The 15,419-nt window shown below is 38.6% G+C and overlaps 1 protein-coding gene across 3 annotated transcripts in view; it reads right to left on the bottom strand.

Annotated features, from left to right (window-relative positions):
• ACSL3 (acyl-CoA synthetase long chain family member 3) overlaps positions 1-15,419 on the bottom strand; it is a 51,555-nt gene that overhangs the window by 21,514 nt on the left and 14,622 nt on the right. For all 3 annotated transcript variants that reach the window (XM_063166796.1, XM_063166798.1, XM_063166797.1), the window contains exons 2-4: positions 13,396-13,499; positions 8,519-8,940; positions 1,997-2,174 (exon numbers count right to left, since the gene is read on the bottom strand). In XM_063166796.1, coding sequence (XP_063022866.1) covers positions 1,997-2,174; positions 8,519-8,869 — 529 coding nt within the window. In that variant the 5' untranslated portion in view covers positions 8,870-8,940; positions 13,396-13,499. The remainder of the gene's footprint in view (positions 1-1,996; positions 2,175-8,518; positions 8,941-13,395; positions 13,500-15,419) is intronic.

Raw genomic sequence — 15,419 nt, 5'->3', positions numbered from 1 at the left:
GCCAGCTTGTAGAAAAAGACAAAACCTTACTCAAAAGAAACAAACAGAACTTTAACAATTTATTTCAAGGTAACTGGAATGTTAAACTGAGTACTTCAGCACCCATCATACATGAAGAATAAAAAGCAAAATCCACCTTTAAAGGCTTCAGCCAAATTTACTTCTGACAAAACCACTTCTGCTCAAGCATGATAGAAAAATGAACCTAACATCTTCTATTCTACCATTTGGCTATGCACTTTTGTATTTTATCTGCCTACTCTGGTGAAGAGCTGTTCACACACATGAAGAGGTACTCAGGCAGAAAATCTGTTTTCATGCTAGTACTACTTCTTCTATCTCTGATCTAGCAATCCCACTCCACCTCCTGCAAATATAAGACTTAGAGAACTTCAGAAAAAGACAGATCTAAAATCAAGCAAGTATTTCTAACCATAAAATAACTTGTTTGTGCAAGTAATCCTTAACAGACATAATTTTCCTCATTTTAATTCTGTAATGCAAAAGGCATTCTCTCCAACACTATGTACCAGGCAGATGAACCTGTTCTGGGCCCACTCCATCAGACTGAACACATCTCACATTTGGAAACAATGTCCCAACACCCCCACAGCAGTTGGCTGGCATCAACCCTACACACTGAAAAACGCTAACACAAGCCATTTAGCCATGTCTTGCCACTATTACTGTTTCAACATCATCTGAATCTCCCAATTTGTCCTGCAAGCTGCCTGTGGACACTGCACAGCTCTCTCCTCATCTGCCAGCACGAGTCAGCCAAGTTCACAGAAGATGACAGAGCTTAGCTGCTGAACACCACGTCAGAGTGTGTGCCGCGGCACGTCGCAGCAAGGGGATTTAAACCTCTAATCCAGCAACCCAAAAACACACACATACCATTCTGCTCACAACATCCAGCCCCTAGCTCAGATTTCTCCCCTCAAATTACAAATCTCCCTGGGATTTGTAAATGTGCTTCAGCTCCAAAGGAAAAAAAAATGATACAAACCCTCACATTTTATTCCCAGGATAGCCACCGGGAATGTGACAGATCCCAAAAGTGATAAAAGGGAACTGGCACAGAGACATGTAGTTTAAAAGCACGCAGGCATCTTATGTGAGAAGAGACTGTGCAGTTCTCTGCTCTGGTTGGCAGGCCAGCAGCATTTACCCACTGAGGAACCAACCAAAACAATCACCAGTTTAGGTGGGAAGGCACCTGCAAAGAGCACACACCATCATTGCAGCAGAGTGCTCAGAGCCATGGCCAGTCTGGGTTTTATGGCTCTCCAAGGATGGAGATTTCACAACCAAATCTTATTGAAAGGGTAAATGTAGCACAGGAGGGAAAAGGCCAAAGCCTGTGAGGAACAGCAGTTTCTGGCATGCTCTGAGGGACAAGATGTGTCCCCCTGAGAGCATCCCAGAACCCAGCCAGGCTGGGCTTAGTTAGGTAAAGGACATTAAGGAGGGATGATGAAACAGACATTTAAACAGCTATAGCACACTGAGACCAGCATTCAGTACATTCCTGACCAAAAAAAAGGCCCAAGCAAAATCCAAATTGAAGAACTAAGACAAAATATCCAGATAAAACAAAACTTGCAGGCACAGATGAAGGTTTGACGTCAACTCCTGAAACTGAGTCAATGAATTCATGTGTGATTTTTGTTTGTTTGTTTTCAGAAACTTGGGAATCTGTACTGATTTGAGATGAAAAGAAAATAAACCTCTCACAAATTCATTGAGCAAACTATCCTTACCAAAACCATTCTTAACATCTACCAACAGATACAGGTTTCTCTAGTCACTAAAGCAAAAGGCTACAAAGTGCACAGTTGTCACATTATGCAGTATTTTTTTTAATTTGAAAACTTTAATGCTCTCTATAAAATCTAGATAAAGTTTTCTTTGTACAAAAAGCAAAGCAAGGAAGTTTTGTTTTCAGATTGTGAGGTTGAAAGCCATAAAACCTTCAGGGAAGACAGGTACTCACGCTGGTAGTTGCACATAAAGCAGGCCTGGGCTGCAATCATCCACTCAGCTCTGGTCTCACAGAAGATAGCAATGTTAGTCTTTGGCTGCTGACCCAAGACTGCTAAGCCATTTCCAAAATTAACAGCTTTAATGTATACATCTTCGTAAGAAAGCCAGGTGTACTTGCCAAGGATGACCTAATAAGAACAATAAAATCAATTTAGAAAATGAAAATCCTTAACACATGTCCTACATCTTCACCCATGTGGAGAATCCATGGATGTTAGAGTAACATGTGCTTGAATTGTAACTGCAGTTTATTCAAGATAAAGATGACACTTTTTCTTGCCAATAGCTACAGGGCCTGTGGAAGTTCCAACATAAATACCATATCACAATGCAGTATCTCCATGCATGTTACCACCTCAGTTTCTATTTTCACAGAAGGGAAAGCACACAATTCCCACCATCTTTTGTAGCTTCAGGAGCCCTCTGAAAGACTGTTTGGTTACCTGGCCCACACACCTCTACTTTTTAAATAAGTTTGGTTTATGTAAAGGATGGGAAGCATTAGTTAGCACAGTACATTCTCTGTATTTGCTTTCTTGGATATGTGGGCTACAATTCTACACAAATACAACACTCAGATATTCATTTAAAAAAAAAAACAAACCAAACTTGAAAAGGGAAACTGGAATCCAAAAAGCAGTATATCCATGGGCCCTCAGAAATTGTGAAATCCCTTTCCCTTTGTTCTGAAACAAATGTCAAGGGGATGAGCAGTAATAATTTTGCCCTTTTATTACTGTTAAACAAAAGCAGGACAGAAGACAGATAGGAAATGACTGGCAAACCTCAGTTCTGAGAAGTCATGTAGAATGTGTTATGCAATTTCACTTTTCCATGTGGGAAAGCTGGTGCACAGTAAAACTGGATTTGAATTTACAGATTCCTGTGTGGACTTGCACCTTGCAGTACAATTTCCTTACTGACTGACAGGACATTTCTTTGAGACCAACCTAGAAATTTTCATATGTAGATACAGTATGAAGATGTTTCATACTGAAAATCTATACTTCAAATTATTATATCCCACCCATCTACTTACATAAGCACATTGACAATTCTGAAAAACAATTTATTAATCAAGTACTTCAGACATGTTTTTTACAAAGCATTAGTAATAAATGCAAGCAAACACTACAAAAGCTAGAAAAGCTAGAACTAGAAAAGCTCCTTCATCTTTTTTCCATATTTCATTCGTCAATGGGAACTAAATCTCAAACTTTGAGCTGTCAAATCAACAGTTTTTGACATGCAACTACATTTCAAATGAGTCTGTATTTCCACATCTGCTTCTTTAATAAAACATATTTTAAAATCTCTCTCAAACTCTAACAGAAAAATAAAATTTAGTAGATTTATGTTGTTAAAACTTTTCCAAACTATTCCTAGTTAACATTAGTTGTAACAATGCATTTTACCTACTACAGCTCACTGCATACTGCTCATTAACCTACTTATTTAGTAGGACAAACAGGTACATGTGCAGCTGCTTGGAATTTCATAAATGTCTTTGTGGGAAAATATCATTTAACAAGCCCAACAAACAACATTTGTCAATAACAGCAATATATAGCAATTCTACCAGAAAATACAGATTTCTCACACAAATATCTGCTCAGTTTTTCCTGGTTTATTTCCAGAAGCTCTGTTTCAGTGGCAAACAGGCTGTTTCAAAACCCAAAACCTGGGAGTCCCTTTTTGTTTCAACACACCAGGATATTTCTGGTGTGGAAAACTCTCACTGCTTCCAAAAAAAATATTGCACCTCTTCCTGTCCATACAAATTTTGGTAATTTGGAATTTAAATTCCAATTTGGGATTTTTTTTCCCCAAAGGCAGTATTTCTGGCAGATGGGGAAGTTCTTGACAAGCTCATCAGCTGAAAACAATTTATAGCAGTGACTTGGGCAATACCCTTTCCCTCATTATACTCTGCCTACAGTGCAGCCTCAGGAAAACTGCTCACAAATAATTAGGCCAAGAAATACAAGCAGATTCTTGTTACTGTTTCTGGTAAGCTTGCCAATCCATAAGAGGTTTTAGTAATTTCCACCGCTCTCACCGAACTGGGGAACATAAATCAGTAATTGGCCAAAAACTAATCTCTCCAAATAACACTTGTGATTCTACTTTTTTCCCCCTTTATTGTCCAAAATAATTCATCTTAAGCTTGTTGATATGTCGTGAAAGATCACTCACTGGTGCTTTCTTTTCTTAAAAAGGAAAAATCCTTTTTAAGGATGTGTAGCACCATTGGCTGTAGCTATTTATATAAAAATACATTTCTGAAGAACACTGACATGAGAACCTTTTTCAATGCAGCAATTCTGAGTTTTACTTTCCTACTGCCTTCCATATATTCAATTTCAGTGTTCCTTCCCCATGCCCAGTGTTTTTTCTCTATTCCCTCCCTATGACATTTACACAATACACATACACACATTAGTGAATAACAGCTGTTCCTAGAGCCAGTTTGGTAATATGGATAGAAGTCCCCTTCTCCTGCATTTCTCTAGCAGCTTCCTGTGCAGGACACAGGGCAGGTTACAGTTTATCTCGCACTCCTCATGGTGGATCGTGTCTCCAAACCCATTTCCCTTCTTGGCCCTGCCCTCAGTAGCTTTTGCTGACATTTACCAATGCACAGGCAAGGAAGACAAGGAGCTACTGGGGAGAGTGCAGTGAATGCCACAATCATGAGGGGTCTGGAGCATCTCTCCTTCAAGCAGAGACTGCAGGAGCTGGGCCTGGTTAGTCTGGAGAAGAGAAGACTGAGGAGATCTCATCAATACATACAAAAATCTCAAAGGGGTGCCAAGAACATGGTGCCAGACTCTTCTCAAGGGTTCCCAGTGATGGGACAAGGAGCAATGGCCATGAACTAAAACAGAATAAATTCCACTTCAACATGAGGAAGAACTTCTTGACATTGAGGGTGGAGAGCCCTGGAGCAGCTGCCCAGGGAAGGGGTGGAGTCCCCCTCTGGAGACATCCCAAACCCACCTGGACACGTCCTGTGCCACCTGCTCTGGGTCACCCTGCCTGGGCAGGGGATTGGATCTTCAGAGGTCCCTTCCAACCCTAACAATGCTGTGATTCTGCTTCTGCTGCCAACAGGTGAGACTGGCATTAGGCACCATAGCCCCTTAAACACTCACACATGTTTAACTTAACTTTCAGAGCTTACTTCGGCTTGGTATATAATGGCAAGAAAATAACTATCCAAGAGCTAGCAGAAGGGCCCAAGAAGAGAGTTTGGGCAGAGATGGAAGAGCCCCAGAGAGAGCAGGCAGCAGGGACTGCAGCGCTGGGGTTTCCCTGGAACCACAGCATTCCATGGGAGAACGCTGCCCTCTCGTGCTCCAGCCTTCCACTGCAGCTCAGTCACACCGGCACACAAACACTGGGAATATCCAGACTCTACTGATATTTGGAAATCCAGCAGCAGAGACTAAACACACAGTTTAGTGTGTGTTTTAGTTAGTGTGTGTTTTATTTATTTTACCTGGATTTTAGAAACATATTAAAAATTTTAGTGTAATAAAGGTGAAGTAAAACCTTGATAAAGCTGCAGGCTCATATAGAGTCATTAAAACTACCTGATCTCAGTTACCTTTGAAGGTCTTCCTAAAAGTACCTTATGAGGTTTAAAGAACACTGACTATGATTTGGAAACCAGTGATCATGAATTGAATACATTTTCCTGTAAAAGTATATTAAAAATAATACAATGGAGGTTATTTGAAATGCCCACTTTTGGCCTTTTTCACATGAACACCTGGATTGCAGATGAATATATCTGAAAACCCCCACCCTAACATACCACTTACATAGCAATCTATGGTTTTCAACATGGTAAGGTTCTTGGCATGGCAAGAACCTTCCTGAACCTTCACTTTAAGTTTCAGTATCAGCAATAATGAGTAAAGCTCTTAATTCACAGAATTGCCCATGTGCTCGCTGTTGCACCCAAGTCTCTCAGGCTTTAGATGCATCACCTTACCCAACAAAGCTGTGTTTTATTTATTATGCTCCCAGTAATTCCGTTCTTGGTTATCAACCCTTTATAAAGCTGAGCAAGACAAATAAACAACCCCCAAAACAAACAGACATGTCCCTCAAAAAATACAGCAATTAAAGAACACACACAAAGCCAAGTCCACATACCAACATAGATCAAAGCAAGCACCTGATGATATAAACTACAACTAAGATGACACAAAATAACAAAGCTCATCTTTTGGGCATTATAAAATTTCAGCTGTGGTTAAATTAAGTCCCTTTTCCAATTAATTACATCTTAATCTCAGAGGTATTTTCAACATTATTTTATACTGACTTAAATACATGGTTTATGAAATGAATATTAGGCATGCATGATATTGGAGAAGGAAATTTCAGAGTACAATATAGAAGGAAATAGAATAACTAACCATTTATGAATTACTATGAAAAGCAACAAGTGCATAAGCAAGTATTGTATTTTATTCACATCCATGAATTTCTGCTACTTTGGAATCTGCACAGAAACAAATATTTTTGCAACAATACACTATAATAAAAATTTTTTAAATTACAGATTATCTGAGATATCATTGTTCTCACAAGAAATCAGTGGAGTATCTGATCTTAAAGATGTTAAGAAACTCTAAATAATTTTAGCTACAAGTGCAAGGACATTTAGTTTTCCCAATAATCAAAAGCTGAATATTTTATCTTTTTAATTGAGATATACATATATATAATATAAAAATATACTGCAATACTGTAAAGTATAGAAATAACACGCATTACACCTAAGAATTAAACTTGTTGTGCATCTTTTTGAAGGACTGCACCAAACCTCAGCAAGCTGGCTTTGTGCTAAAGGGAACCAGGCAATACAATGTGCCTGGAATTAAAGAAATCAAAAGAAGAGAACCCTGACATTTAGAATCAATAAGGTATCTTGAGAAATGTTCTGATTTTCCTCACTTGCTAACACATGCCATGAGACCTTAAGAAACAATGTATTCCCTAACAGGAAGAAAAAAAAAAAAAAAAGAAAACTAAATGGCCTTGTGTGATAATGCCACAACTTGGAACAAAGTAACAGGAGATTAAGTATGGCAATTGACCACAATGAACCCTTGTGTCAAGCTTAGACAAAATTACCTAACTTGGGTAATTTCTAAGCTTAAATACTCACAAACAAGTAATTTAAGTGGATCAACAAAAACATCCTTCAGATTTCCAATATTCACAAAACTCTGCTTGCATAATGGAAAAGGCTAAAACTCCTAAATCCTTAAGTCTTACATTCAAAATTATGATTAAAAACCAGGGCACATGTTTTTTATGTAAAAAACAGGGCAGCCAAAATTCTGATCTGTGCTCAGAAACCATTCTTTGTACAACATGAACTTTCTGTTTCTTTATAGGGTAATGAGGCAGCAAAATGTGCATCAAGCACATTTCCTTCATGCTGCAAAGCTACCTCCGCAGCTAAGGGCAAGTTTCACTACAATAAAGATTATACAAAGATTTTAACAGAACTGAACTTTTCCATATATTCTGTTATTAACCAAATTTGATTTTAAACATACTCCTCTAATTAAAACTAGTAGCATGAAGATAAATTTTCTCCATCTGCACAGAAACTAATCTTAACTAAAAATTATCTATTGTGGATATAATAACTTCTAATACAGGAATGCAGAACTTTAACACACAGAGATGCACAAATATGAACATTCTGTTGAAGTATTCTGCCCTTCTTCAGGCAGAAGTGCATTTTTCAATGTGTCTGAACAAATACAAAGCAGCAAATGACAATACAGGCTTGAACACGACACACTTTAAACATCAGTCACTAGAAACAGAGCTGCTCTCAGACACTGAAATCACATCTCCCACACACATCAGGATTACAGATTAGCAGAGTGGTTCACCTTAAAGGAGACCAAAAGAGAAAAAGACTCCTCAACCAAATCTGAGCAATCATTTTCCAAACAAAAAATTCATTTAAGTCCTGAATTCCCTGGACAGAACAGCAAATCCTTAAATCACAACTAAGGCTGCTGGAAAGGCACATCTGAGTACTGGCATCTAGTATTTTTGTATATTTATCTGATGACAGTTCAGAATAACACAAAGGGAGACTTTTTTAAATTCACTTAAAAAAGAAACCTTTAAAACCACTTACATCACCAGCTGAATATTAAAAACAAATGCCTAAAACATACTTGTGTTTTTTCTTTGACTGAAACCATAAATAGGACATCTATTCAAGAGTGCAAAAAGGTTTAGATTGGGTTTAAATGCCAAGTATTGAAAGATTGGGAATTAGATAATTTAATTTCTTTTCACAGCTACTGAATCTAAGCAGAGAAATATATTTTTTCCCAGCTTTGCTTTACTGGACTAGAAGTGCTGCATAAAAAAGTAAACATACTTTGGAAAAAAACTCTTGAAGACAGACTGCAAAAAGACTTACCTTTTTAAAAACTTTTCCTGATGGCTGGATTTCATCTTCCTCTTTCAGAATTTCACGTGTTCCCAAGAGTTTTTTGTCCTTATATTTCGTTTTAGCATATTTAAAAACTTTGTCGAGTGTATCACACCCAGGATATAAAACTGAAGCCAAGCAATGCAGACTGTTCACTGATCTGTATGCACCCCCAGGCTTGTTATTCACAGGCCTGGCTTTAACCTGCTTGGCTTTTGCTATAGCCTGCTTGGATCCTGAAAGGATGTACCACGGAATGTATGTTACAAGGGAGTACACCAGGACTATGAAGTTTATAAACTGTAAAAGAATAGGGTTGATGTTATGCTTCAACTTCATTTTGGCCGCTTGAGAATGTTACAAGAGACAGTTTGGAAGCATGGATCAGCTAGAGAGGGGTCCAAAAAGATCTGAAAAGAGAAAAGAAAAAAGAAAAGGTTAGTAGTAAACTATCACTGTTAGCAAAAGTTATTTTTAAACATGCTATTACAATCCATATCCCAGAAGGTGTCTTCATGCAGGAGTTGGAAGTCTGAGCCCCACACACAAATGAAAGCAGATACACGAGGCAGAGCTGTTCCACCCCCCTTCAGCAGGCTGCAGCACAGTGACATTTGCATCACAGGTATTATCTGAAAGTGTTTTGTGAATATGCCGTTTAAAAGATCCTCTTCAACATCAGAGCACCTCCATGTGCACCTTCACTAAGAACCCCTATGACCTCTGACTGTGAACCATCAGCCTCCAAACAAGCCCTAGGAACAAGGCAATGTCACTCTGCACATGGGAACCCCAACCACTAAGGATGTTAAAATGTTTCCCCAGTGTTGGACACACTGGGGCAGCCACCTGAGAGAAGGAAAGCTGTGTATGTGACTGAACTTTGCTGCTTTATTCCCAGGGACTTCCCATCAGTCCTATGATTTCAGTCTCAGAACCAGTATCCAGTGAGCCCACTTGTACCAATAAACATGAGCTAAGCAATATTGGGTAAATACCAGAAAAGAGCTTATAAGTATCCCCAAATTCCTAGCAACAGCACAATGAAGAGATGTGTAACTTTTTCCAGAGTCATTAATGACGCCAGGATATTCACTTTGTCTTTTTTAAAAGCATAATTTACTATATCTAATGACTGCAATAATGATGCAACTTTCTAATGTATTCTACTGTTGAGTCATGAAATTATGCAATCTGTCTAAAAGATTAAAAAGGTAAATCAACAAAATAACTGAAATCCTTATGGAAATCAGGATGGTTGCCATAATGGCTAAAGATGAATTTCTGCAACAGTCCATGAGCCATTGGCTGAAAAACAGTGCTTGTATATAATAAACTACAAATGCACTTCACTCAGTAAGCTTTCAAACTTATTGATACAACTTATTAAAAGCAATATCATAAATCAAGCAACTAATAATGATGTATACATAATCTGCACAGCTTTTGACAATTCTAAATTAATTTTTATTTATGACATTCATTCTGTGCTGATGTCTTACACTCTTTGACTTTTCCTCCATTAACTCTCTGAAATCCCTAATAAACAGAAATTTGAGTTGAAAAAAGTAATGTTTAAATCATATAAGATCTCTCAGTAGCAATGGAAAGAAGCCTTGCTTCATTAATCCTATATCTGCAATCCTTTTGGGAATGGATCAATCCGGCATCCTTCACTTCTAGGATGAGATTCATTCCATCTTTCCCCGAAACACAAAACTTCCTAAAACTCCAAGCAAAAATATTTCATGATCATCTTTTTCCCTAACAAGCTGCTGTAATCTCACTGTTAACAAACTGCCAGCAATGATGCAGTGAAAGAACCAAACAACATCAAAGTCTGTTCTGCAGAGCACCCCAAGACACAAACTCAAATAAACCACAGGAGCTCTTCACAGCAGGAACTTACTGCAACAAGCAGCAGTGGAGGAAAGATTTAAAATATTTTAAAAATTAAATGGAAGTGCATATATTTTAATGTTCAGATCAAAGGCAAAAAGCAATGACAAACAGAAAACAAACTTAAATAGGCTAAAGGGCAAATTCAGTAATCACTTGAAGAGACTTATGTTCTTAGGGTGCCACTGAAGGATACGTAATGAAAATAATCATGATCCAGCCAATCAGCTACTGCAGGCCAGAAAAATTACACTGTTGTTGATAGCAACACAGAACAAGATGTTTAAAAGCCAAATCCAGAGTTCACACAACAAGAGTTTAGTAATTTTTAAAATTTTTTTATGTTGTACTATTATTTTGCCTGGCACAGTTCAGGAGATGAACATCTTTTTTCTCCTTATAAAGCTGGAGAACTTCTCTCTGCCTAAAAAGTAGAAACAGAATTTAACCAAACACTGCTACATATGAAAATTAAAGCAACTCATTTAATAACTTTAGGCAAACTGTTCTTCAAAGAATTCTAACACACAGTCAAAGCTGTTCAAATAATATTTTCTCTAGGTTTCATAACTTTCCTTGGTTAGAGAGGCACTGAACCCTTCCAGAACAGCAGCCTCCCATTTCATTTTGCAGTTAGTTATCTCAACAGCTTTATTCTTTCCTCAGAAGGAGAGAGGAACCTTTTCCACTATTTCCATGATAACCATGCCAAGGTGCCACGTCAAGTTCCTCTTCTGGCTCACCCTTGCATAATAACGCCCAAACCTGGAAATCTCTGCTTTGAATTGCAAACATAAATTGTGCTTTGCTCACTATTTAAGGCTGCATTGCAAGGAAGGGTCTGAGGAACACTCCAACAGAACAGACTAAAGTGACAGTCTTGCTCAGAAAAGCAAGCATCCTGTTCTAGAACTCTGCTCTGATGTACCTCTCTTAAATTGCTAATTATTTCAGTTATTCCTTCACAAAAGTGAGCCTATTACCAGTCATCTATTGAAAACAGTTAATTTTAAAAATTAAGACAATTTTTTTCACTAAAAATGTAATATTTTTAAGATTCAAAATTATCTTTTGCAAATGAAGTTTCTTGTCTTACAGGCCGAGTAAGAGTCCATTTTTATCCTTCAAAAATCTTATCACTATGAGATAGCAAACTTTAGCAAGAGAGAGAGTCAAGTGCCAATGTCTTAGAATTTGGCAATGGATTGAAGACTCTGATATTTACACAGCATCTATGCTTGTAACTAATTGTAATTACCATTGCAATTGGACATTGGAAAAGTGTAATGCCTTTTGGAACAAGAAAGAAAAATATATTCCAGTAGTTTCATTAGCAGAATAAGCTCCAGGACCTTTGTAGGGTGATGGTTCTAAGGAGAGCTGAGCCACGACACCAAGTTCCTGGGTGGCAATATAAAGGCTCCCCCTTTCCCTGTGTAACTGAGGAACAGAAGCTGCATTTTAACTCATCATTTTGTTGATTTGTTTGCTATGTTGTTGAAGAGGAAAATACCAGGTTAGCAAAGGAGATGCAGTTCAAACTGCCTTTGTGCCCCACAGATTTATAACTGCCATTCCCAAGAGAACATCAAAGTCAGCTAAGTGGATCACTAAACATTCAATTAAAAAATCATTTTGATGAGAGTGTAGAAGCAAAACTGTACCCTGACTTGAGGCTGGAGTGCTAGATGTAAGGCAATTATGTTTTACAGCAAGCAAAACCAATGCAGCTGAACATAACAGTACATTTTGTCTTGGTTTTTATTTTCCTTTTACAAAAGGTCATTTAACCTCCATTAAGAAAACCACTTTTAATGCCAATGTAAAAGAACAACACTTTACATTAAGATACAATGCTTGCTCATGCATTCTTCTCTGTAACAACTATTATTTCAAAATGCTATTTTATGCTATGCTATTTTAAAAACTCAAAATGAAAATACAGTATTAAAAATCAACCTGCAGAACTAATCTAAAAAATGGAAGTTTCAGTGAAATTTTCAAGGTTATATCAAACCGGGAAGGCCTAAAAGGGAAGCAATGTTTGCTGTTTAATATTCTGTCTTTAAAAAAAGTAGTACCCAACAAAACCAAAACTTTGAAATGTTTAGTGAAATACTATACATGGTTTTAACAATATGTTGTACTTTTTAATTTTGGAAGTTGATGACTGCTTCTGACTATAAAAAGAGTATAAGCAAACCCATCATTTTGGGGCAGGGAACAGAAAGCAGAGGACATGATCCTAAGCAGTTTTTGCAAGTGTGAGACTATGGCACAGTGAGAAAGTTCACTGCATTTTCAGCACTGGAATTTTGTTCTTAGGTAGCTTAATCACTGACAAATAAAAACACATGACATGTGGTAATATTCTAACTCAGTGGTTTGGTCTGCAGATTAGCAGTAAACACTCAGGTTCTTACAGAACATGAGTCCATCCTGGTTTCACATAATCCTGCTGGGGTTTTTGAGGATTCAGTGCTCAGACCCTGACTAGTAATGCAGGAAAGGTTGGGAAGTGAAATCCTGGATGAAAGGGCTGCGAATTTATACAAGAATACAATTTATAGAAAATCTGCTCAAGCAAAGGGTTCTGGACATGCATAAGAGCTATTCAGTAACATGTCATTCATGTTTAGTCTGGTAGTCACCAAATGGGAAAGAGCAAGACCATAAATTAAGTCTGACACACTTTTTCAACAGCAAAAAGAAGCAGCAACCAGCACACTCATTCATGAGTCTGGAGAAATAAACCAGCACTTTTCAGGACTGATCCTTCTTAATGCATAATCAGTGATTTGGCCTGATATACTACTTATACTAATACTGTTATACCCTTTAGTTTCAGAAGAAAACTTTTGTTAGATGACAAAGAAAAAAATCCTTCAAGGAATGTGTTTACTAATTAACCTGCTTATAGCAATTACATGACAATAAAAGCATGAATTAACAAGAAAAAAAGGAACCTTATGCAACTTCTCATCGTGGCAGATACAGGTTCAAGGGCTGATACAAGATGTTCCAGTCTCAGTTTACTCAACAGGAGCTGTCACAGGCAACTGCATGAAATCTAAAAATGAAAAATTCCCATTAAATACAGCAATTATAAAACACATCCTCCATTTTTTCACTCCTATTTCATAAAAAATAAAACCTTTTTCTTATCTGATACTGCACTGTATCACCTCAGAGAGCCCAGGCCCATTGCATGCAAGTTATCACAAAGCCAGATGTGACCCAGAGCACAGGCACTGCTCAGACCTGAGTCCTGTACAACCAAGGTGGCTGCAGCAGCTCTGCTGAACTCAGGAGCTCATGGTGCTTGTCTCCCTGAGAAATTCTCACTCCCCAGTGCCTTTCAGTGTACACTGAACCATTCTGTACATTCTACCATGTGGGACAGGAAAAAACCAGACCTATCATTGTGTATCCACCCACACAGAGAATGCACTTCAGCCTGAGCAATAAAATATTCTTGAACATTTTACAAAAGGACTTAATAAAATAGTAATCATTATATTTATTGATTTTGCTCTACTATACATTAAAGTTTTATTTATTGTGCTTTGCAGAAAGAAGTCTTGAAAACCTGTGCCAGCAAATCACATTTAAAATAGGCCAATGTAAACATTTTGTACCTATTACCTTTATGCAAACATTACTATTTACACAGTTCTTAAAGATAATCTTTTCCAGTGTCAGTGGATTAACTATTTGCTGTTTGAGGTGAGCACCCAGGGCGCTCACTGCCCTGGTTTTTGACTTCCATGACTTCACGCATAATAACCAAACTCCAACCCAGAGACCCCAAGATACTCTTGCAAAAAGACCCCATTTTGGTCAACAATTTATAGTTGTAGAAATACATACTGAATTTCTCTTATTGGTGGATCTTGCAAAAAAAATCCCCCTGATTTATTAACATTCACTGTAAGGATAAAAATGTTATACACTGGGTTAGGCTTTAACAGACAAAATAACAGAGTATCTTCATGTACTGCCCAATCTCTTCATTACAGAATAGAAAAATAGGAGTTCTCAAGACAATATAACAAAGCCCTTCATTCTTTAAACTGTACCAAAAAATAGCCTATATTAGTTCACATCTGGACTCAAAAAGTAACATTAACAACCCTGAAGAGGCAGGATTTTACTACATCTGGAATTCACTGAAGAGCTGTCAGTATTTGCCAGCACTCAGCAAGTAAGCCTTTCTTTTACAAAAAAGAAGAGACCAAAAAGAAAGAAATCCCCATCACTGATTTAAAAATACTCATGTAGTCATCTATATAAACATAAGAAGGCAAACCAGATGTGCACAGACACAACAGCCAATGCTTCACAAGGCAGCTCCCTGGACTGTGGAGCAAGGAGGGCCCGAGGCAATGAACAGGGCAGAGGAGAATCCCAAACATGCACCTACCTAAGGGGAAGGTCTCCTTGGCAAGATGGGTTTAAGGGACAGCTCTACTTGAAAACAGATGCTCTTCATAGGTACAGCAAAAGTGTTTTCACATATTTCTTGAAACAAAGGACAGAAATCCCAGCAAGCCCTACTGAATGCTGGAAATGGATGCTTTGGGTCCCTGGAGAGGAACTGGTCCTCAGTACATCCTCCCAAATTGGAAGCAACAACATCACGGGCACAAGGACACACCTCACCTCCCCAGCCACCCTTCACTGCTTCCCACAGGCCTCTCCTCCCACCACCTCCTGCACTCCCTGGGCTCTGTTCCCCCTGGCACTGCCTGTGGGGGCTGTGCTGCCCCCCTGGCACCCTGGCACTGCCTGTGGGGGCTGTGCTGCCCCGATGGCACTGCCTGTGGGGGCTGTGCTGCCACCCTGGCACTGCCTGTGGGGGCTGTGCTGCCCCCCTGGCACCCTGGCACTGCCTGTGGGGGCTGTGCTGCCACCCTGCCCCCCTGGCACTGCCTGTGGGAGCTGTGCTGCCCCCCTGGCACTGCCTGTGGGAGCTATGCTGCCACCCTGC

Source organism: Melospiza melodia, chromosome 12 (assembly GCF_035770615.1).
Source record: "Melospiza melodia melodia isolate bMelMel2 chromosome 12, bMelMel2.pri, whole genome shotgun sequence".
In the NCBI taxonomy this organism is placed as follows: Eukaryota; Metazoa; Chordata; class Aves; order Passeriformes; family Passerellidae; genus Melospiza; species Melospiza melodia.
This window is presented reverse-complemented; position numbering and strand designations above follow the sequence as displayed.